This window comes from Carettochelys insculpta, chromosome 22, assembly GCF_033958435.1.
Source record: "Carettochelys insculpta isolate YL-2023 chromosome 22, ASM3395843v1, whole genome shotgun sequence".
NCBI classification, from domain to species: domain Eukaryota; kingdom Metazoa; phylum Chordata; order Testudines; family Carettochelyidae; genus Carettochelys; species Carettochelys insculpta.
In genome coordinates, this window is record NC_134158.1 from 20392107 (window position 1) to 20414518 (window position 22412).

General features: G+C 51.7%; 1 protein-coding gene across 8 annotated transcripts in view; it reads left to right on the plus strand.

Moving 5' to 3' along the window:
* The first annotated feature begins 3773 nt into the window (after positions 1–3773).
* Positions 3774–22412, plus strand: part of SUPT5H (SPT5 homolog, DSIF elongation factor subunit) — a 32145-nt gene continuing 13506 nt past the window's right edge. Inside the window, exons 1-16 of one of the 8 annotated variants that reach the window (XM_075015919.1) lie at positions 3781–3893; positions 4768–4890; positions 8140–8219; positions 9216–9348; positions 10088–10247; positions 10955–11020; positions 15047–15058; positions 15730–15799; positions 16331–16399; positions 17028–17093; positions 18623–18653; positions 18819–18887; positions 19104–19355; positions 19702–19791; positions 20244–20314; positions 21684–21789. In XM_075015919.1, the coding sequence (XP_074872020.1) occupies positions 9268–9348; positions 10088–10247; positions 10955–11020; positions 15047–15058; positions 15730–15799; positions 16331–16399; positions 17028–17093; positions 18623–18653; positions 18819–18887; positions 19104–19355; positions 19702–19791; positions 20244–20314; positions 21684–21789 (1143 nt within the window). In that variant the 5' untranslated portion in view covers positions 3781–3893; positions 4768–4890; positions 8140–8219; positions 9216–9267. Of the gene's footprint in view, positions 3894–4767; positions 4891–4944; positions 5214–5426; positions 5558–8139; positions 8220–9215; positions 9349–10087; positions 10248–10954; positions 11021–15046; positions 15059–15360; positions 15568–15729; positions 15800–16330; positions 16400–17027; positions 17094–18622; positions 18654–18818; positions 18888–19103; positions 19356–19701; positions 19792–20243; positions 20315–21683; positions 21790–22412 lie in introns of those variants that run through there. The other 7 variants (XM_075015920.1, XM_075015918.1, XM_075015921.1 and 4 more) reach the window with 7 other exon arrangements.

Below are 22412 nucleotides of genomic sequence, written 5' to 3' on the forward strand. Positions count from 1 at the left end.
TTCTCCATGGAAGGCACTGGGTGCCTGGGCTTGCTCAAAGGCTGAGCTTTTTTTCCACATCCCAGAGCAGCCAAGTGGGGCTGGTATAAGCACTAGTGTAGAGCTGGCCCTTAAACATGGAAAACAGACACAGTCATCTTAAAAACTATGAGGTTAGCAGAAATAGGGTGACCGTGTGTCTGTCCTGTTTTTACTGGGACAGTCCCTTATGTGAGCTGTGTCACAGGCAGCCCGACTAATTTAAGAAAATGGGCAAATTGTCCCCTATTTTGCAGGGCTCCTGCTCCCCTGTGCCCCGCACCCTGGGGCATCAGTTCCCAGTACAGGTGAGCTCCTCTGTGGGGCAGCTGCCCTGGTCCCCAGTGGGGCAGCCCCTGCTGCTGAGGAGCCCCGCTGTGGCGCAGCTGCTGCATCCCCTGCGCCTCAAGGCAGCAGCTCCGACTGCTAGGGGGCGGCGGCTGTGTCCCCCAGCTCCCTGTGCATCACTGCTGGCGACCCCTGCCACAGGACAGCTGCCCTGCTCCTTGTGCCCCTGCCCTAGGGAGGCTGTGAAGCCAACATCCCTGGTGTCCCATCGGGGGCAGCAGACCCTCGTGGCTGGAGAGCCCTGGTGTGGGACAGCAGCTCCCCAGCCCCTGGGACCAGGTACCCTGTATTTGGTACTCAAAAGCAGTTAGGGAGTTGACTGCTACTCAAGAGCCCTTGTTTCTGGGATCGATCCCTTGCGATAACAGACCCTGACAGGAGAGCGAAGTTAAACAGTCATGGCAAGATGCTGACTTTAGAATTGACTCGAGCTGAAGTGGGGTGATGGGTGGAGTACTGTACATGGGGGTGCACAGTTGCATGGCCCTCGAGCAGAGCAAGCTTTGTTGCTGATGCTGCTCCAGGAAAGCGGAGGTGGAGGGAACTACCGGCCTCCTATATTTACCAGAAGCAGCACAGAGCTTCTGGAGGAAGGAGGGTGGTGCGGAGCAGGTTTGGGAGGAGCAGAGGAAGGGGTGGAGCAGGGACAGGTGGATAGTGGCCCCCCAGAAGTCCTGCACCCACTGGCTGAAGTCACCTGACACCACTCTGATGGGCCCTGGAGGAACCTGAAGTTGTTTGGGCCAGTGCATTACAGAAATAACTCATAAGAGACCAAGGCTGGGCATTCCAAGTGCAAGTGCTAAAAGCCCAACAACTGACTCAGCAGGCACCTGGTGGCCAGGCCTGGCGAAAAGGGTGGGTGCACTCAAGGGAGAATTCCGTAATATTGGACTTTTGAAACACAGTCCAACACCCATCTGCTTAAGAGCTGGGGCTGGACCATAGGCAGCAGAGAGTGAGCAAGCCTGGAGCAAGTTCTGAGGCCTAAACCAAAGGCTGTGGACCAGAGTTGGCCGGGCCTTAGCAAAACCACAATGCATGAGATAGTTATGTAACTATGTTCCCACAGGCTAGTATAGAGGGCCCCCAGTCCAGTGCAAGATAAGATGGTTTGACAGAATAATGAACGGGGATGTTTTATTGTATAGATCAGAAATAAGGAAGGTAACAGATGTCATGAAACACATAAGGTGGTATGTAAATGGCTCAGTTGTTTGGTGACAAGTATCAGAGAGGTCGCTGTGTTAGTCTGTAGCTTCGAGAACAACAAAAAGTCTTGTGGCACCTTATAGACTAACAGATATTTTGGAGCATAAGCTTTCGTGGGCAAAGATACATGAAGTGGATCTTTGCCCATGAAAGCTTATGCTCCAAAATATCTGTTAGTTTATAAGGTGCCACAAGACTTTTCGTTGTTCTCAGTTGTTTGGGTCAGTCTATGCATATCGGGGGGAGGTACAGCTCTGGTCTGAGCACTGGCCTGCTAAACCCATGGCTGTGAGCTTAATCCTTGAGGGGGCCATTTAGAGATCTGGGACAAATAGATTTAAAAAAGAAAAAGGGATGGTGCTTGGTCCTGCCAAGAGGGCAAGGGACAGGACTCAATGACCTCCGGAGGTCCCTTCCAGTTCTCTGAGATATGTATCTCCATATATTATATTGTATTGGGATACAGCACCTTGGCCCTTCCATGGCCTAGGAGGCAGTAGAGACGCCCTGAGTTGCTCCTTGCCAGTGGGCACTCATGCATTAGTGTACCTGTAATCACAGAGCCAGGACACCAAACTGTGCGTATGGCCTTTCTTTATGCATATCAGGCAACGTCTCCTCCAGTCTTGTCCATCTATGTGCGGAATACATTTTTATGTGCACCAAGGCATGTGTGGATGTGCACCACCCGTAGAAACAAAACCCAGCTGTGGGCACTCTGCTACTCAGCTGGGCCCCATTTGAAGCTCTCCTGAGCAGCTATATGAGTGCACGGTCTAGAGGGAACACAGGTATCAAGGTCTGCTAAATCAGCAGGATGTGTATTCTCTGGCACTGGTAACCCTGGAGCACCCCAGTCAGAAAGCTCCCACGGTCGAGGCTGCAGAGCTGAGATTTGGCCGTGAATCCACAAATTGATTTCATGCATTTTTTGTTGACTCCAAAGCTAGAAGAGTGTTAACCCTGCTCTACAGATTTATGTCAGTGTAACTATGTGGATTTTCCACACCCATGTGCATGCTGACCTCGCTCCCACTGGAGATGCTTCTGTATTGACAGGAGGGCTTCTCCTGGCCACCAAATTACTGCCTCGTGGATATGGAGCACCCACACGGGTGGAAGCTCTTGCAATGGTGCAGGTAGCATCTCCAATGAGTGCAACAGCAGCATAGCTGTGCTGATGCAATGCTATGACCGTAGACAAACCCTGAGATTTATTCAGCAGGGTGCAAAGCAGCTTTCCAGAAACCAGCCCGGGCCAGGGAAGGAGGTGGAGGAATGGCCCCAGTGTAGTTACACCCCTGAAGGTTGGAATATTAAATAGAAGACAGGGGGCAGACAGGGAGGGCATGGAAGAGGAATGTGTGTGGGCAGCTTAGGTGCTAAGGCAGGACAAACCCAAGCTCTGCCAACCAAACAAAGCCATGGGCACAGGCTGGGCTCCCTTAGGCTGCAGTCCTTGGGCTAGGCTGGGCGGTAACACGGTTACTGGGGTCCAAAAGGACAGCTGGTCACAGCAGGTTTCTGGCCTCCTGCATCACCCCAAGTCCTTTTATCTTCCCATGGCCCCCTGCCAACCTTCAAGCCAGCTGCATGTTTCCCCAAGGCTTCTGGGTCCTGCCTGTTTAATTCCACCCACCACCAGCTACTTTCTCTGGGACTCCCAAATCCCTGGTCTGCTCTCTGACACCTGCCCCCTCTAATACCCTGCCCCTGGCTCCCCCCCTGCACCTGGGTCCTGTCCCTTTACTTTTCCCCCATTACCTCGTATGGGATCCCCAGCCCCATTTAGCATCCCATTCCCCAGGTACCTCCTGTCAGTTCCCCAGTACCCTGGGGTCTGTCCTAATACCCCGCGACTGGTCCCTGCTCCCCCCTCCGGGGCCTGCCCCTTTGACACTCTTCCAGGACACGTCCCTTTACTACTCTGCTTCCCGCTTCCAGGTTCCCCTTCCGGGATCCGCCCCTCCCCGCCAACTCCCCTTAGTTTAACCCATCTCGGCCCCCATACTCAAAGACAGCGCGTGCTCCTGTCACGTGACTCTCCGCGGTTTGGAGGGAGGGGAGCGCGCGTGTTGGCTCCCCTCGGCACGTGACTATGCCGCACTTCCGCCTGCCTCCTCTCGTCCTCCCGCCTCCCGCTCGTTCTGCGTCGTGACGTAACGCACGGCCGTTTCCCACGTGACCCCGCAGCCGCTCTCGCGAGGCTTCGGCGGCGACGGCGCCGCCACTGGCTGCAGCGTCGGGCCGAGCGGGGGCTGTGGAGGCCGGAGCTGGGCCTGGGTCTGGGCCGCGCGGAGAGCGGAGCCGCCGGGGTGAGGGGAGGGGGATGAGTGAGTGAGTGAATGAATTCCCCTCCCCCACCCCCGCTTGCTGGGGCCGAGAGCCGCAGGCCCTGGCCCTGACCCCTCACCCCGGGCCGTGGGGTGACCCCCAGCCGCCCCATGGCGGGGGAGGGCTCCCCGCGCCTCGGCCACTGGAGCAGGGCACCAGGGCGGGGAGCTGCTGCCCGTGGGGGAGGGGGACTGCCGCCTGCTGCCCCGCGAGGAGGAGGCGGTGGCTCCCTGCGCTGCGCGGGTGGCTGCCCCATGGGGACGGCAGAGTTCCCAGGTGGTGCGGGGGAGGGGCTCCCCGGCAGGCCCTGCCTTGTAGGGTGCTGGAATGGGGCTACCACCGAGTTGGGGGGAGTTGGGGGGCTGTCCCTGATGTGCCACCCTGCAGGGGGATTCCCTCCACTTCCTCTTAGGAGCCCTGGACGTGGAGGTGGTGTGCAACTACGCCCCTCACATACCCTCTTAGGGCCCGTGGGCTGGTTCCCTCTCCTGCTGCCTGCCAGACAGTACGTGCTGCGCCTGCTGTCCGACACCTGGTAGCTTTTTACTTGCAGCAGCAAGCAGGAGGCTGCGCTGACCAGGGAAGGGCAGTTCAGTAGGGGAGGGAAGTAAAACATGGGGCAATTTGCCCGTTCCTTAAAAATAGTCAGGACGCTTGGCAGATACTTGAAATACAGGACTGCCCTGTTAAAAATGGGATGGATGTCACCAGGCTTCTGCCCAGCCCAGCCAGGGAAATGACAGAATTTGGGGTGATTTGGTCCCTTCTGCTCAGTGGCTTTTGACCCGTGAGTGGTGGAGGATCCGAACCTGGTTTCTCCCCTGTGACCTTTGACCCAACACCTTTTTACATCAGTTGCTGATGTGTCTCCCATGCCCCTTCTGGACTGACTTCTGACCCCTGACCTGAGCCTTCCCATGTTGACCTGTGACCTAGCCACCCATGCTTACCTGCTCTCACTGATCTGTGACTTCTAACGTGAGTCTTCCCACCTTGACCTGAAACCTCTGATCCCTGTGTGTGCATGCTGCCTTGTGAGCTCTTGCTTCTCACCTAGGCAAGTCAGATTGTAATTCCAGCCAGCCCTGACCCTCGCTTTCCCCATACACCTCTCTTGGCTTTGACATGAAAAGACTGAGATGAGTAGGCCCCCCCCGCCCTGCAGTACCCAATCCCAGATTTGGCCAAGCTTGGCAAACTGTTGTGTGAGAGGATTCATATTCTGGCATGGGGAATCCCTAAGCTTTGCTCTGTAAGTACATCGAAGGTGGCAAGTTTTGGAAATCAGACTTCAGGACATGGTAATTCTGCTTTTGGAAATCTGCTATCCAGGGGAATGTAGGAAAATCCATTTAGTCACCCAGTGGTTTTCTAGTTCCCATCAGGTTATTCGACATTTGAGGCTGTAATGTGGCATATGGCCTGTTCAGGTTTCCTTGAGAACCCTGGTGATAGTTCTTGCCCAGTGGATTCTGAATTGGTGGCTTTCCTTCCACATGCACGTCTGGCCTAAGAATTTTAGAGCAGCCAAGTAAGATGATTCTTGCCTACCTTTGGCCATCTGCTTCCCGCGGCAGCAAATACGGACTCTCCGTTGCTTGTACTGGGGGAGTGTCCATCTGCAATCATCAGAAAATTATGTCAGGTGAGGCGCTCTTGGTGCTACAGTGGTCAATATATAGGGTAGTTTCTGTGTGCATTTGGGTATATATTGGGTTCTAACTCAGGGATAGGCAGTAAGTGGCCCATTAGCTGTGCGGACCACATCTAGCCAAACAGACCATTTGCACCTCCCGTTGCCTGCGGATCGCTATTCCAAGCCAATGAGAGCCACAAGAAGTGATGTCTCAGTCCGTGCTGCTTCCTGCAGCTTCCATTAGCTGTGAATGACAATCTGAAGCCAAAAGGAGGTGCAAACGGCTGTACCAGTGGATGGCCAGGTAAGCAAAGCAGCATACAGGGGCTAACCCTGGTGACCTGCATTTGGCCCACAGGCTGCTTTATTGCTCATCTGTGGTCTAAGCCTTTCTCTAATGCTGCATTCTGTGTGATAGTGGCTTTCAGGTATCTAAAAGGGTGTCATGAGGAGAGAGAGAACTTGTTCTTCTTGGCCTCTGAGGATAGAACAAGAGGCAATGGACTTAAACTGCAGCAAGGGAGGTTTAGTTTGGACTTTAGGAAAAAGTTCCTAACTGTCAGGGTGGTCAAACCTGGAATAAATTGCCTAGGGAGGTTGTGGAATCTCCATGGCTGCAGATTTCTAAGAACAGGTTAGATAGATGTCTGTCAGGGATGGTTTAGACTACTTGGTCCTGCCATTGGGGCAGGGGGCTGGACTCAATGGCCTCTCGAGGTCCCTTCCACTCCTAGTGTTCTATGATTATGTAGTGAAGTAATCCCAACAGACCCATTTTATCTTTTTTCTTATAAATTCTTTTGAATATTGGTCAGAAATACAGTAAAATAGAATATAAATTATTAAAGGAATTTATAATTTATCTGTAATGTTACTCTAATTCCCACCTGTTTATCCCCTTTTCTTTCAGTTCCTCTGACTCTTTTTGCCCATCTTGATAACCTTTTTCTGTTAGCCATATCCCAGAACTCCTCTTAACTGGATTTGTTGTCCCTTTCTTGCATAGTTACATTTTGCTTCCTTTGAAAAAAGAAAAAGAAAAAAATCCCCACAACCATGTGGTTTATACAGGATGTAGTGTCATTCTTCACTTCCTGCCTTAAACTGTTGTGTGGTACTGCTTGTGGTCCCAGCTCTGGTGGGGCATGTTTCACATTGTCCTGTTTCCCTGGCATGTGAAGTCCTTCGTGTATATAGTTGATGTATTTGTGTGTAAAGTATGTGGGGATTGGTGGGGTTACACCACATTTAAATGAAGGGTAAGGTGTGTTTGACTACGTTTTCACCACTGTTCCCCTCAACTTCCCTCCACCTGCCCTGTTGCAGTCTCAGCATCCTGTCTTCATATAGGCCTCTGATATGAAAGCTTTGCCTGGGGAGCTTTAGCAGCCTCTTAGGTCTACACGTGCGTCGAGCAATTTCCAGGACTGGAGTTTGGTCTCTAATTCCTTCGGAGTCGGGACTGCTTTGCAGAGTGCACTACATGATGGGGTCTGGTTGGGGTCGCTGAATGCTACTGTATTGCAAATAATATATTAAAACATGGTGGAGTTAGGAAAGTTATTTCCTGTAAGGAAATTGGATTGCTTCCCCCACACCCTTTCCCTCAAAATACTGAGGCTAGCTTGTAGAAAATGTATTAAGAGCAGTGCAAACGTTACCTAAGTTAATTATCAGTTAACACCTATCTGTGCCATAACTGATTAAAGTTTACAACTTCATTTACCTGAAAGAGGCTCTTGTACCCCATGTCAGTTAATTACACTGAAAAATTCCCTTGCTTAGCCACATGTATTAGATGCACCCCAGGGGAACTGCATAATTTAGGCTGTACTGTGTTTAGAAGTTAGGAAATGGTTTGAATTATGATAGTGCTTGGTATTGATTGTGCTGTGTAGTGTTGAATCAATGTGAAATTCTCAGTTCTTTAGAGTTCTGCTAGAAGTCAGTAATTTCCATTAACTGCAGTGAGCTTGGGTAAGGCCCTAGGGCTTGTGACTTCAGAGGATTTCTACACAGGGCAGAACTACTCGTGCTAAATGTGAAATGCGTAAGGAAGTCTTTGCAAAATCACATGCATAATCACATAGGTCTTGGTTCTGTGGTGAGTCCCCAGTGGGTGATTTCCAGTGTTCCCACAAATCCCCACTGGTTTCAGAAGGTGTCTCTCTGTATTTAAGGTACTGTGCGGCCCACATCATCCTAGTATTTTTGTGCCTCACAATTGTTAGTGTGTTTAGCTTTGTATCCCTGAGAGGCAGGGAAGTATCATCACCACTGTTCCCTGTCAGCCGAGCACTTGAATGGCGACCCAGGAGAAATTCAAATGCTGCCCAACTGACTAGTAGAGTGTTCACAGTCGGCAGTGGGGTTTCTACTGTTGGGGCACATAGAAAAATTTATTTCACACATGTCTGGGAAAAAATTAGAGGGAATATGGATCATTACCACATTTTGCAGCTGAAGAGCTGAAGTACAGAGACCGTAACAAGCCCCTGTGAGTAGGCTGGAGCAGAGCCAGGAATAGAAGATAGGTTGCCAAAGTCCTATACAGAGCCTGTTGTGGTAATCGCTATATCTATCACATGCAGTGAGAAGCACAGCGGAGTCTAAAGATCAGGGATTTACAAGTGGTCATTTCAGACTGCAGACGGACCTGAACGCTTGCCAGGTTTGTGCTTGATGTCATTCCTCTGCAACCCATATAGCCTCTGCCCAGCGTCGTTGTCAGGGATTAACTTCCACTGTCTAGCACAGTGATGGAATTCCAGGCTATGTGACTGACACTTTCATACTCAGCTGCCGAACAGAACCTTTGTATTAAAATGGAAATAGATGGCAAAAATGTAAGGTTTTGTTTTAAAAAAGAAAAGACAAACTCCAGGGTGGGTCTTTTCATGTGTATTATATTATTAATTATTGTTGGCTTGTGTGCCCAGTCCAGCTCTTCCTATTCTCTCTCAGATTGTCTGCATTTTTGTTTTGGGTTTGTACAGCAGCTAGCATAATGGGGGTTTGGTCTGCTTAGCTGTTACCGTAAAACACCTAATAGCAATTAAAATGTACCACATCCTCCACAGAGGGATCCTGCTCTAGCCTTAACTCTCCCGGGAGCCATTGTAATAAATATAATAGTCACTCAGTGGATTTTAATTGATTATCTTGGCTCAGTTGATAGGTGTCTACCACATTTGGCAGATGTTGCCTTTTTGCCGTGTTTCACCTACCATTAAGCATGGGGCTTAGATCTGATGACTACGAAGGAGGTTGTTGATTGATGTTTCTGGAATGTAAGCTGTATGGTTCTCTCTTGTCTAGCTGCCCAAGGTCACTCTGGGCCTCTGTTTCCCATCTGTAAAATGGGGATAACGATATTTTCCTATATCCTTGGGGTGTTTGGAGGAAAAAATCCATAAATATTTGTAAGGTGCTTGGTTACTCTGGTGTTGGAGGTCTTATAAATACACACCTCTGATGGATCATGAGTAAATTACTTTAACCTGTATCTCTCTTAGTTTATAAAAACAGGAATAATAGAAGACCTGCAAGGGTAATTAGGTGGACTTATTGATGCATATACAGAGCTCTGAGCTCTCTGGGTGGAAGGCACAGGAAGGGTGACATCCATTTAAGGTCCCCTCTTTGAGAGTGTCTCCTGTTCTCATAGGTATTTTTCTAGAGGAAATTCCAACCCCTTAGAATTCAGGAACCCCACAGAGATGTCAGATAGCGAAGACAGCAACTTCTCTGAGGATGAAAGCGAGCGGAGCAGCGAGGCGGAGGAGGTAGAGGAGAACGAGGTGAGGCTGAAGGAGAGATGTGGCCATTGCCTAAAGGAATGTGTTTTATGTGGGGGAGAGGGACAGGTGTTTATACCCACATGAAATGTAGCAGGTCCCAAAAGTTACTTTAATCAGACGTTTGAAACAAAAAACAGAAAGCCAGGAGCATGACTCAGGGGACCGGGAGTCAGGACACCCTGCTTTATTCCTAGCTATGTTGTGTGACTTGAGTCAAGTCACTGCCTCTTTGTGTCTCAGTTTCCTCATATGTGAAAGGAGGAAAATTGCTTCTGTAATACCCCACCTTTTTTTTTTTTTAAAAAGCATTTAGTTACACACGAAGAGCTTTCTAGGCGTTCCAGTTCCAGTCCAACTCCTTTTGGTAACAGGAGTAAATTGCCATCTCGTGTCTGGCCAGTGACCAGTTTCACGTGAGTTTGACACCTGTCAGTCCAGGAGGACACATGTCCATATCCCAAATCACTTGCCCAGTCACCCTTCTTGTGGCCATTTTCAGCAGAGTGGCCATGGACTGAGTAGGCCTTGGAGACTGAATCTGATTTTGGGGTGTCAGCTCATGGCTGGGTGAGGCAGATTGCAAGGAGGTGTGGTGCAGGAAGCAAGGATCTCCCTGATCACCCCTCCACTCCCTTGTGGGCCCTGCATGCTGGTTCTTACCTGTTCCTGAAAGATGCACCCTGAGAGTCCAGGGCTGGCATTTGCCGTGTAACTGATTGCATCCCTCGGCAATGCCCAGGCAGAGGAGGAGCACGCCAGCGTTGGGGGCAGCGAAAAGGAAGAGGCTGAAGAGGAGGAAGAGGAGGAGGAGGAGGAATATGATGAGGAGGAAGAGGAGGACGATGATGACCGGCCTGCAAAGAAGCCGAAACACGGAGGGTTCATCTTGGATGAAGCTGGTGAGGAGGAGGGGCAACTTTGAGGTCTGGTGGGACAGCTGCCTCTCCTGCAGCGTGATTGGCAGGAACAGAGGGAGCTGAAAGTCAGGACTTTTGGGTTTGGTTCCTGGCCCTGGGAGAGGAGTTGGCTCTCGACATTAGAGCAGGGGAATATGGGTGATCGGGACTCCTTATTCCCAGTCATTCTGTCCAATTGTTGGGTGACCTTGGGATCAAATCATGTTTGTTCTGCCTCAGTTTCCCCTGCTTTAACATGAGCACGAAATGTCTTCCTGTCTTCTCAGCCAGTGTGTCAGGAGACAAAGTGCTCTGCTATTCCTGGTGTCAGCAGGGCTGGGGAGGTCCTAAGCAAGTGCTAGTTCTGACTACCGGTTACTGTTACCTTCCCTCTATCTTCTGAGAGGTCCCTTGGGGGCCAGAGAAGATTCGGACTTGTCAGTTGAATGCTGGTCCTCCGGCCATGGGTGCTGTGGGCAGGATCTCTTGGCTGCCTGTGCATTGCCCCCAGGGTTTCCCCAGATGCTAAGGGCTTCAGAAATTTTGGTCGGGTTTCTCTCCACCTTTTCCCCTCGGGGCCAGTGATCACAGAGCATCTTTAGCTTCCCTCAGGCAGCTTCTGGGCCATGCCTTCCCTGTTGCGTCTCTGCTCAGCACTTGCCTGCATCCCATTTACCTGAGCTAGTCTCCTCTTCCTCTCTTTTCTGCAGACGTGGACGACGAATATGAAGATGAGGACCAGTGGGAAGACGGCGCAGAGGACATTCTGGAGAAAGGTACGGCTGTGCCCTCCCCTGTCTCACTCCTTGTGAGGATCAGCTGGGGATTCAGAGTAATCCCAGGGCATTACCCTGGCTTTCAACTGGCTTCTGGAGTGAGATAGCTCTGACCTGAGGTGACTGGGGAGGCTAAAGAGCAGAGCCCTGTGCAAGGCAGGATGGGGTGTTAACAGGACTCTCCAGGGGTGATGTTCCAGGGTGGTCCTTGTTTCTCCAGCTGAGCTGCTCTTTGCAGCCATCTCCAGTACAGATTTAGCAGTCAGATTCTCTCTAGCTAGCAATTTCCCATGGGGAGTGGTGAGTGGCTGCTGTTTACTCACCGACTTGCACCCGCCCCCCCTGCATTTGAACTAGGTTGGAAGCCCTGTGGGGTGAGGCAGACCAGACCCCAGTGCAGGAAGGTTTGGGGATGGGGTGCTGCTGCATGTCTTGTCCGTATCTTCCAACCTCCGCGCATGGCACTGGGTTCTGACATTGCTTTGCTCCTTATTGTTTCGCTCCTGTGCGTGCCCCTCCCCCTCCGCTAGTGGTGGAGAGCGTGCTTTGACTACTTTTGATTCCTTTTTGCTGAGGAAGAGCTGTGGGCCCCATATGAGGGTGATGGGAGCACTGACATACAGAGCCCTGTAAACAGCTCACTGCAGCTGGCAGGAGAGGTGCGTTCAAGTCTCGTCACCTCTGGGAATTCCTAGCTTATCTGTCACTTAAAGGCTGGTCTGCTGCCCGGCTCCCAACATGGCCCTTCCCCATCAGAGGGGAAATCAACCTGCTCTGCTGCCTTTTGGAGAGGCAGGGTGGTGTAGTGGTCAGGGAGTCAGGACACCCATGCTCTAGCTCTGAGAGGGGTGTACTCGGGGTGGGGGTGGGACGAGGACCTCCTGGGTTCTATTCTCAGCTCTGTCGCTGAGTTGCTGTGTCAGGAAGTCACTTCCCTGCCCCGTATCTCTGTTTCCCCTCACTTAACTCAGCAGAGATTCTTGTCTTCCTTTGTACTGCACGTTGATGGTGCTCAAGCCATAGAAATGTGTCATTACGTGGGTTTTGGCTGTCTGTTAGCACCAGGATTGGGCCCTTTGCACAGCTGCTGAGCGGGCGGGTCTCCAAGCCGGCAGCACGCTACCTGATTTGCCTGCTAAGATCATTGCTAAAGTTGTGCTAATGTTGGGGGCAACGACAATGAGGGTTTTGTGCAGGAGATGTTGCTGCAGTAGCAGCTCCAGCACTTCCTAGAGGAGGTGTTAACCCGGCCATGGTAATGACCTATAAATTAAGTGCTGAGACGCACTAGTGCTCTGGCCCAGCCAGATGTGGAGAGTTATCAGAAAAGCGGCTGCTGCCTGCACATTAAAGTTGCCTCTGCGAGTCCTGGAGAAACCAACACAGCTCAGAGAAGGAGCTGGTTTCCAGTCTGGCTCATATCATCAAAATGCTTGATAGCTGCTGTCACGGAGCTGAATTCTGTTCCCAATTCTGCAGTAGCCTGTTGGATTGCATAAGTGGAACATGGATCGGAATTTTTATCTCCTGGTCAGGAACCGTCTTTTTGTTCTTTGTACAGCTCCTGGCACAGTGGGGGTCCTGAGCTGTGATTAGGCCCTATCATGATATGTCTAATAGCAATAAAAAAAATACCATGCCCAGCACAACAGGATTTCTGATCTGGGCCTGAGGCTCTGAGGCATTAAGTAATACGAGCAATTTGTAGTAATGCAGAAGCTAAGAAGCTTGGCCACCCTTGGTGTGAATGGCTGGGCCTAGCAGTCCCTCTTCAAAGAAGAATGTTGCTCCAAATTGGGGGCTGATCAAAATCCAGAAAATGTTGTGTCGACTTGGGCAAGTTTCAAAGCATCTTTTGTGATGAGCCAACTTTTTTCCTTGAAATTTCCTGGGGAATAATTTTGTTTTTGACGTAGGAACATACAGAAACAAATCCCGTATCCCCTGGTTCTGGAGATGTAAATCCCCCTCATTTCTTTCCCCTCACTCCCCCGTCTGATTAATCTTACCAGTCAGAACTGATTGCTCGAAAAGGTTGACTACCAGGTTGATTCTTTTCTGGTTAACAACGTTGTCCCAAATGTTTCCAACCCAAAAGACTTCAGGAGAGTGTGTCGATGAAAGACGTTTTCGACAATTTTTGAAAACTGGCCAAATTTCTACAAATAAAGGTTGTTTGGAAGATTTTGAACTAGTTGAGTACTTTGATAGATGGGTTTTTAGCTGAACGAAACAGTAGCTTGCTGTGGTATTGGTACTTGCTAGAAACCAAGGCATGCCAAGAGCTGTTAGAGGTTAACTTTGCATGTGGGTAGGTGTTTAGTGTCCAGTCTAAATGATTCCAGCTAGGGATATATTTCCTGGATCTCAGCCTAGGTCTGTCGCCAGGGCCGGGCAGTCCCGGGACCCAGCATTTCAAAGAGGTCCAGAGCTCTGGACACTGCCACAGTAGCAGCAGCGGCGGCTGGAGCTCCGGGACCTTTGGAGACACCGTGGAGCACTACTTTGCCGCACATGGGGTGTATGTGGTGGAGGGGGGATGCTTCAGGACTGACTGTCCTAAGCCCTGCCCCGCCCCGCCCCCTCCAGCCTTTGGTCCCAACCCTTCCTGGGGCAGGGAGCTTGGCCCCCCTCCCACCTTGTCCCTGGGCAACGGCTGCTGTCGGTGTTGCTGTGTCAGTCACGTTATGTTTATCTGAGGCCCTTGTTTCTTAAAAGCCACTCTGGGGTCCAGGGGCTCTGCTCTCTGCATCCATCTGCACTCTGTTCTAAAGGGAGATGGGCAGGCCCTGATTTTGGCCATGGGGCCTGGAAGAGTTGTTCTCCCCAGGGGAGCACTGTGGGGTCTGTTGACGGCTCTGCTTGTCTGCCTTGGCTCTCTGGGGCTGGACTGGTTTGTGTGGCATCACCGTGAAGAGGCTTTTCCTTGGAGGTGGAGGGGAGGCCAGTTTTTGTGATGACTGGTGCTAGCTCGTGTCCTGTCCATGTGTCTCATCCTGGCCACGCAGGGACCTCTATAGTGGGAGAGGAGGCTCCAGGGCTTGGCCTGTCTGGTGATGCTGCTGACAGGGGCAGCAGGCACGGGATGCAGGATTAAGGCCATAGCCTGTCCCCTGGGAATTAGAGTGAGGCGCTTGGTCCCGTTTTACCAAACAATGGAGGTGTGACAGTGATAGTCACTGCTGCTCCCAGGCTGGATTCAGAGGCCCTAGAGATGAGGATCCTGCCCTGGGAAGGAGTGCCGTGCTCCGATTGGCTCCTTGTTTGGTGGTGGTATTGATTGTGGGTTCATTCATTGCCTACCTAGCAAGCCAAACACACCTGTTGATCAGACAGTGTCTGGCTAGGGAGCAGTGATGCACATTGCCTGGGGCACTCAGGTCATGGAGTTCAGGTCAGGATCGTTGGCACCTCCTGGGCTTTTGGCTGGGAATTGCCAAGGCCAAAGCCATCACAGCTGTGAGGTTAGATTTGTGTGTGTGTCGGGGGGCGGGATATGTCAGAGCCAACAATTCATTCCATGGGTGTGGAAGTTGGAGCAGGGCCATCCAATGGAGTGGGAACATACCTAATAGGGAGAGAGCTGGTCTGTGCCTCAGGAAATCCAGTTTCTAGTCCTGGCTCTGCTGAATGCCCTTCTGCTCATTGCTCCCCTGCTTTCTGCCTCAGTTTTCTTATTGTAGAATGGGGAGGGGAGCTTTTTGTAAAGCGCTTTGAGATCCCTTGTAAAGCACTATATGAGAGCTAGGGATTATCAAGTGTTAGTGCCTCCTGCAGAACCCAGGCAACGCGACACTGATATTCTGTGCCATGACAGCCTGCCCCCCTTGCCAGGGCTCTCCCCGTCTACCCCTCTTGTGTGCTGGTTTTTTTGTTTACGTGCATTTCATTCGCACCTGCTTGGTTTGTGCCACATCTTAATTTTGTTCCTTCCGGTTTTCTGTTCCCCATTCACCCTGTGGTTGGTTTTGATGCTATTATTTGGCTCATACTGTCCGCCCTCCACCACCTCTGCCTCCTGAGCAGAAGAAATTGAAGGTAAGTCCGTTTTTCATTCCAGCCCCTGCCTTTTTGCAGCCCTGCCCCGCACCATGCTCCTTCCCCGTGCCACCATGTCCCTCCAGCCGGGTGGGCTCTTTGAGTCATGCCAGAGACAACAGCTGACCCTTGGCTCAATTGCTGTGAATGGTGCAGCAGTAGAACAGGCTGGAGGGGTGATGGGGGGAGAAGGGCAATGAGTTTGCTGTTTCCTGTATTGATCACAGAAGCTGCCTCATGGGCTCTATTGCCTTGCACTGCCATGAGAGTGGCAGTAGCCACATGTGGTCTGTCTTACCCTAGATGACTGCAGGTCAGCAGGGGGCTCTGGTTCTAGCTGTGGCTTGACTCTAGCAGAGGAGGAGAAGGTGCATCGGTCGGCGAAGCCTGGCGGAAGGGAGTCAAAGCTAGCTTTTGTGCCATGGGGATCATGCAGTCCGTGATGCCTCTTCCAAACATGGGTGTCCCTGCAGGTGCCCCATTTGTGCTGCAGCCACGAGGAAATTGCTGTATGTGGCTGGATTCGGCTTCCCACCCTCCCGTCCCTTCCCTGGCCTCTCCTTTCTTTTGTGGCTTGACTGCCCTTTGGCCAGGTCGCTGACCATTTAGAGAGTTCTCCTCTCCCCTGGCCGAGCTAGGTGGGGGCTATTTAACCACCATGTCTCTTGCAGCCTCCAACATTGATAATGTGGTTCTGGATGAGGATCGCTCTGGGGCCCGGAGGCTGCAGAACCTTTGGAGGTGATGTTACCCTTTGCTTGGGGAGGGTGGGGGATGTGGCAGCTGCAGATCGGCCTGTGGCTGCGGCCTGTGGCATTAATGTGCTGGTGACAAGTGTAAATAGCGCGGTGGGGAATGGGACTCGGGACCCAGCACAATGGCCTCGCTGATGGAGCTGGAAAAGAATCTCTCTGCAGCTGTGGAGGTACAAGGGCTTGCCATGAGAGGGAGCCCTAAAGAGCCCAAAGTAGTGCCCGTGAGTGTCCAGCAGGGGGTGTTGGTGACTGTGCCAATGCTCTGGCAACCTGGGTGCTTTATCTCCGCCAGCTGGGGAGACCCGGCTGTATCCTACAGCAGCCTCACCTCTGCCAACAGCTGTGGTCCCAGAGTGGCGATCAGTCTGGGAGACGAAGTGGGAAAAGGAGCCCGAGTCGTTCCCCTCATCACCCCGGCAGAACGTGCCAACCCTGCAGGAGTGCTGGGGCTTTAAGTGATGCTGACGGAACTGTGTGGTTCTTGTCTGATTGCTCACACCTTTCATTGTCTCTGCAGGGACCAACGGGAGGAGGAGCTGGGCGAATATTACATGAAGAAGTATGCCAAGTCCTCAGTGGGAGAGACGTGAGTGCAGGGTCCTAGCGCAGGGTGCGGGTGTGGGGGAATGAGGGGTCATCTCTCCCTTACATCTTCTGGTCACCCTCACCTCAGGGTCACCTGGCTCCTGCTCCTTCCCCTTGGGGATGTCATTCCTCCTTCTGATCCCCATGGCAATGATAGGCCTCGAATTCCCTGATTTCCACAGGGGAGCTGGGTTCTACCCACTCTCAGTCCTGGAAAGGGTCTGACCGTCAGGAACAGATATGCTGTATGGACCCCTTGACAACTGCAGGACCCTCTCTGCCTCCTTCAGGGCCCTGGGGTTGTTAGAGATGAGCCCTGCAAAGGCTCTGCCCACTTCTCCGCATGTGTAACTGACCCAGCCAGTGCTTTGGGTAGGGTGACTGCGGGATGGGACTGGTGCCCTGAATGTAGGCCAGTGCTGGCTGGTTCTAGAGCATCTGTTTTCCTAGACTGTTCTCTAGACTGTTTTCCTAGACTGGCTCTGAACCAGTGCAGAGAATTCCACTCCTTCCTGGTGTGTGTGGAGTGGCTGGTGGCCCTGGGCTCTCAGGATCACAGTTCTTGGCTTGTGCAGTCCTTGTTTGTCCTGACTCTTCTCTCCCCCCGCACCCTTCTGTTTCCCTGGCAGGGTGTATGGCGGCTCTGATGAGCTTTCGGATGACATCACGCAGCAGCAGTTACTGCCCGGTGTCAAGTAAGGCCTCTCCACCTGTGAGCATGTGCACCTGGTAGAGGGTGGATGGAAGGTCATCATAAAGCTGGGAATGGGCTGTGACATCAAGCCAGAAGTAGAGGGGCGAGGGTTCATAAAGAATAAGGACCTGATGATGTGTTGGGAGACTTAGGTGGTGGTAATAGGTATCGTGCTGTGAGGAGTGTCTCACGTCCGTGAGTGTCTACAGCAGGGCAGGCTGTTGGGGGAACAGCTCAGATGCCACAATTGGAGGTGTGTTCTGTACTTTCAACAAGGCAGTGACACATGAGAACTCTGGGTCGCTATTCCAGCCTCCCTAAGGAGTCACAGGCAGTCCCTTTTAAACTTCCCAGCCTATCTTGCCACCAAGACAAGCTAGACACTGAGATAAAATGGTCAGTTATGCCAAAAGCCACATCTCATTTAGGTTGCTTCCAGTCCCGAGAGACCAGATCTCTAGTTCTTATGCCAAAGGCAGCACTGTCAGCCAGTTCTATAATAAACTAAGAGTTGAGCTAAGAGAGGGAAACGAGTTACAGAGAAGCTCAAGCAGGTAACATACACGCGTGGGTGAATCACAGTTCGCAATTCCAAACGTTGGCAGTGTCTCAAGTTTTTTCAGGGTACCCAGAGGGGGTCCCCACATTGCATCTGGTACATGTCCCTGTAAGAGTGCAAGCAGTTCAAAGACAGAGGATTTTTTTTTTCTTGAATCCATATGTATAGCTGCTTCTCACAGAAAAGCTGTCCGGGTCACTACTAACAAAACAAATCAGCAGTCTTGTAGCACTGGAAAGACTGACAAAATAATTTAGAAGGTGATGAGCTTTCATGGGGCACACCTGGAATAGAAGTGGGTCTGCCCCATGAAAGCTCATCACCTAGTATATTATTTTGTTAGTCTTTCCAGTGCTACAGGACTGCTGGGTTGTTGTGTTGAAATACAGACTAACTCGGCAACCTCTCTGATACTGTCCATCATGCAGGATCACTACTAGTGTTCCCTAGAAGTTGAGTGTGGAGACATTCAGGTGCCACTCGGCTGGTTAGCAGAGCACCCACAGCCAGCCGGGTGTGTTTCTGTTGGTGGTGCGCATGCGCACATGCCTTGGTGCACAGAACAAAATTTATTCTGCACGTGGATGGAAAACATTAGAGGGAGCTCTGGTTGTGACCCAAGTGAACTATTTCTTTGATCATGGAGAGTGTGGAATGCCTGGTGAGCCGTCAGCCTGGGATCCCCTGCACCTCTTGCTTTGAAAGTACACTTTTCTGTTTAGGCTTCTTCGTCTTTTAATTGGCTGTTTAGTTAGAGAGGTGGACGTTTCCTACCACAGGATACAAGTAAGTGAAAACACAACTAACCGGCCATTAGTTCTAATAACATTTAAACACCAGCTACACCCTGGTACATTTACAATCACTTTGGTCTGTACTAATACACCGGCAGACTGGCCTGAGCTGGTACTTAGTCAGCAACCCTCACGCATTATTTTGCTAATAGCCTTTTTATCTTTCCTTCCACTCAGGGATCCCAACCTCTGGACTGTGAAGTGTAAGGTACGTTCCAGGCAACAGAGGGTGCTACTGAAACCTCTAAACCCAGAAAACCAGCTGCCCTAGGGCTGGGTTTTCATTAGCTAGCACCATCTCTTCTCTGAGCTCAGAGCATCTTTTTCTGGCTGTAGACTTCTTTCACCAAAGCCTCTCTTCTCCTCTCCACAGATCGGAGAGGAGCGCTCCACAGCCATAGCCCTGATGAGGAAGTTCATCGCCTACCAGTTCACGGACACGGTAAGGCTGGAGGGCAGGGGGTCCCTCAGCCCCCAAATCTTCAGTGGTGTTGACCACAAAGCTTGTTGAGGGGTGGTAATGGGTCCTGGGACTCTTGACTTGGGCCAGGCTTCTTGCTGTTGATCTGTGGAAGGTAGTGGGGAGATTGTATAGGCTGCAGCATGCCTGAGGCCAGCCCCCATATCTCACGTAACTTCCCTTCCTGTCTGCCCGCAGCCCCTGCAGATCAAGTCAGTGGTGGCCCCTGAGCACGTGAAGGGGTACATCTACGTGGAGGCCTATAAGCAGACCCACGTCAAGCAGGCCATCGAGGGAGTGGGCAACCTGCGGATGGGCTACTGGAACCAGCAGATGGTGCCCATCAAGGAGATGACGGACGTGCTGAAGGTGGTGAAAGAGGTGACCAACCTGAAGCCTAAGTCCTGGGTCCGGCTCAAGAGAGGCATTTACAAGGATGACATTGCTCAGGTATGGCACTGGCTGGCTCGGAATGGAGCTCGTCTCGCTTAGCTGGTGTTGAGGGGCTCATTTCATGCAGTTCACCAGGAGGCAGACTGTCGTTGGCAGCGTTGTGTTCAACAGAGGAGGAGCTGGGTGCTGGGAACCCTTGGCCTTGCTAGGCATGGGAGTGTGGGCCAGAAACTGCCTAGGGCTGGGTTTGATTTCTGCTCTTCCCTAGCTAGCGTGACACTGAATGCCAGGGGAGCCTCCCCATCCTACTGCCCGGAGAGTAGCTGTGAGTGAGACTGGTCCCCTCTGGTGCCTCCATGACACTTCCCCGCTCCTCTCCTAACATCATCGTTTTCTCGCCCAGGTGGATTATGTTGAGCCGAGCCAGAACCAGATCTCTCTGAAGATGATCCCACGGATCGATTTTGACCGGATCAAAGCTCGCATGAGCCTGGTATGTTGGCTGCCGGGATTTCCTGAGCTCTGCTAGACAAGAGTTTGTCCCCGCTGGTGCTTCAAAGCTTTTAATTCCCTAGGCCCCCACCCTGGCCTTTCCACTTTGGGGGGCTTCAAAGGGTGGCAGGTTGGTGGCAGGTTTGACATCCGTGTGCAGCTACCCAGCTGATTACAGGGCAACACATTTCTCTGCTGTACGGCGCCTACCGCACTGCCTCTTGCTGTGCGGTATTACTTGAGGAAGGGCAGAGTGCCCCTGTTTGCGGCCCATGATCAGCAGGACTCTTCTGCTGTGCTCCCAGAGAGGGAGGCAAATGCTTTGGCCGAGGGGCTGTCCCTGCCACTCAGTACCCCACTGCACGGTCTGGTTGGGCTCTTGACCCCTCTCCCTTCCAGGCCTGGTGGTGACTGTTTCCTCCTCCTCTCCCCCCCCCCGCCCTTGAATTGCAGAAGGACTGGTTCGCCAAGCGGAAGAAGTTCAAGAGGCCCCCACAGCGGCTCTTTGATGCGGAAAAGATCCGGTACAGGCCTGGTATCTTGCTGGGGTTGACCCCTGGGGGGCAGTGTGCCCTGAGCACAAGGAAGCAGCATCTGCCCTAGCTGGGGCATTTAGGGTTATAGTGAAATCAAACGCAAGCATATGTAGTGCAGCGTGGAGAAGTGCTGGCAACAAAGGATACCACAGACAATCGTAATGCCTCCCGGAGCTTAGACTGAATGAAGACGCTACTGCTGCGGGTTCTTGCTCACCCAAATCCTTGTTGCTTTTCTGCCTGGTTAGCCGTGACCCTTTCTGTTTGCTGTCTAGATGAAGGATTTGGTGAACTGCTGGATATACCAGGTCAATTCTTTGCCGTTATTCATGAACGGGACCTCCCAGCCCCCACGGGTTGTATCTTCCTGTGGACGCAATTGACATCCGGCCCAATCTGCACATAGGCATAGAACACCTGATGCACATGTGGCCCAATGGGGAGATAAGTGTCCGTTACCTCCTGCTGGAATGAAACATAGAGGAGGTAGTCACCTCCTGCTGACATGCCTTTGCTGCAAGGCATTAAGAGCACACCATTCAGTATTGAAGATTATCTGGGCTTTCACAGGGTGAACTTCTCTAATCTGGCACCCTTGGGGCTTGACTGGTGCTGGATGAGAGAATTTTCTGAACCACAGGAGGTCAGCATTGTCTAACAGTGTTACCAGTTTTTCCACTGCCTGCTGGGCTCCTAGAAGACCTGTTGGGGTAAATTACAGCTAAGTAACAGCACAACACTGAGAGCCATCGCTGGAGGCTGGAAACAAACTTTATGGGACCATAGGAAACTTGATCTCGCCCATGAGAAATGGTCATCCAGCTAGCTAAAATAATGCTGGATTACAAACGTTGCTGGACTAGAGAGGTTCAATCTGTATTTTGTAGTGATTATGATCATAGGTGTCATACCTGCTACCCTTCGAACTATCATGCAGATACCCAACTCAGCGGATCTCTGTAAAAACCTTTGCACCCCCTGAGCCGTCTCCCAGGTGACACTGCAGGGCTCCTAGGCCATAGGCAGATAAAGATGGTGATGGTTTGTCACCCTTCCATTGCATCTTTCCTCCAACTCCATCCGCAGGCACACCAGGACTTGGGCTTCTTGAGTGGCAGGAGGCTCTAGGCCACAGGGAGTCTGGGAATTGGGTGAAGTTACTCTAGATTAGCAGGCCAGACAGCTGCTGGTGAGAGACCTGACCATGAAGTTGTGACCTCCCTGACGGCTAAGGTGGAGCTACCCTTCCCTGATCTTGCTAGGGTTCTCCCATCCTGTTACAAAACATCCTTTATCTGAAAAGGTTGCCGCTGTGGGGGTCTGACTTTCTAACGTTCCCCCTCTCTTCCCACTCCAGGTCCCTGGGGGGAGATGTTGCTTCCGATGGCGATTTCCTCATCTTTGAAGGCAATCGTTACAGTCGCAAGGGTTTCCTGTTCAAGAGTTTTGCCATGTCGGCTGTGGTGAGTGTTTGTGGGTCTGTGCCAAGAGGCTGCATGATGGACTTCTTCACAAGGTGGGGCTCTGAGGAGAAGGGGGAACTGGACCTGTCATGGCAGATCCAGAAAACCTGCTTCCCTCAGCATTTTTTTCCTGTGGCAATAAATTCAAACCACAACATAATTCTGGTCTGGAAATGTCACCAAGATGCCTCCTGGGAGTTGTAGTTTGGATGCCTTGTGTTCGCCTTTCCTTCCGTGATCTGGCTTCCCTGGGTAGACTACATCTCCCATGAGACACCATGGCCTCCCCTCATGCAGGTACACTGTGGAAATCCATGGCCTCAGTGCACCATGGAAAGATGTAGTCCGGCTAGAAAGCCCAGCCCATAGAATAGAATCAGGAAGTATTAACTGAGCCACGTCCCCTCCAAGGCCCCACAACAGCACATCCACATGGGAATATTTTGTCTTTGGGCACTTTTTTGTTTTTTTTTTTTTAATAGACAATTTGAAATTTCCCCTGGGACGTAGGCACAGAGCACAGAAACCTCCATGCAGTCACAAACCCACGTTTCTATTTAAAACCCCGCTGATGAAATGTTTGTGGTTGGTGTGAGCTGAGCTGGTCCCAGTCTGGGCATGTG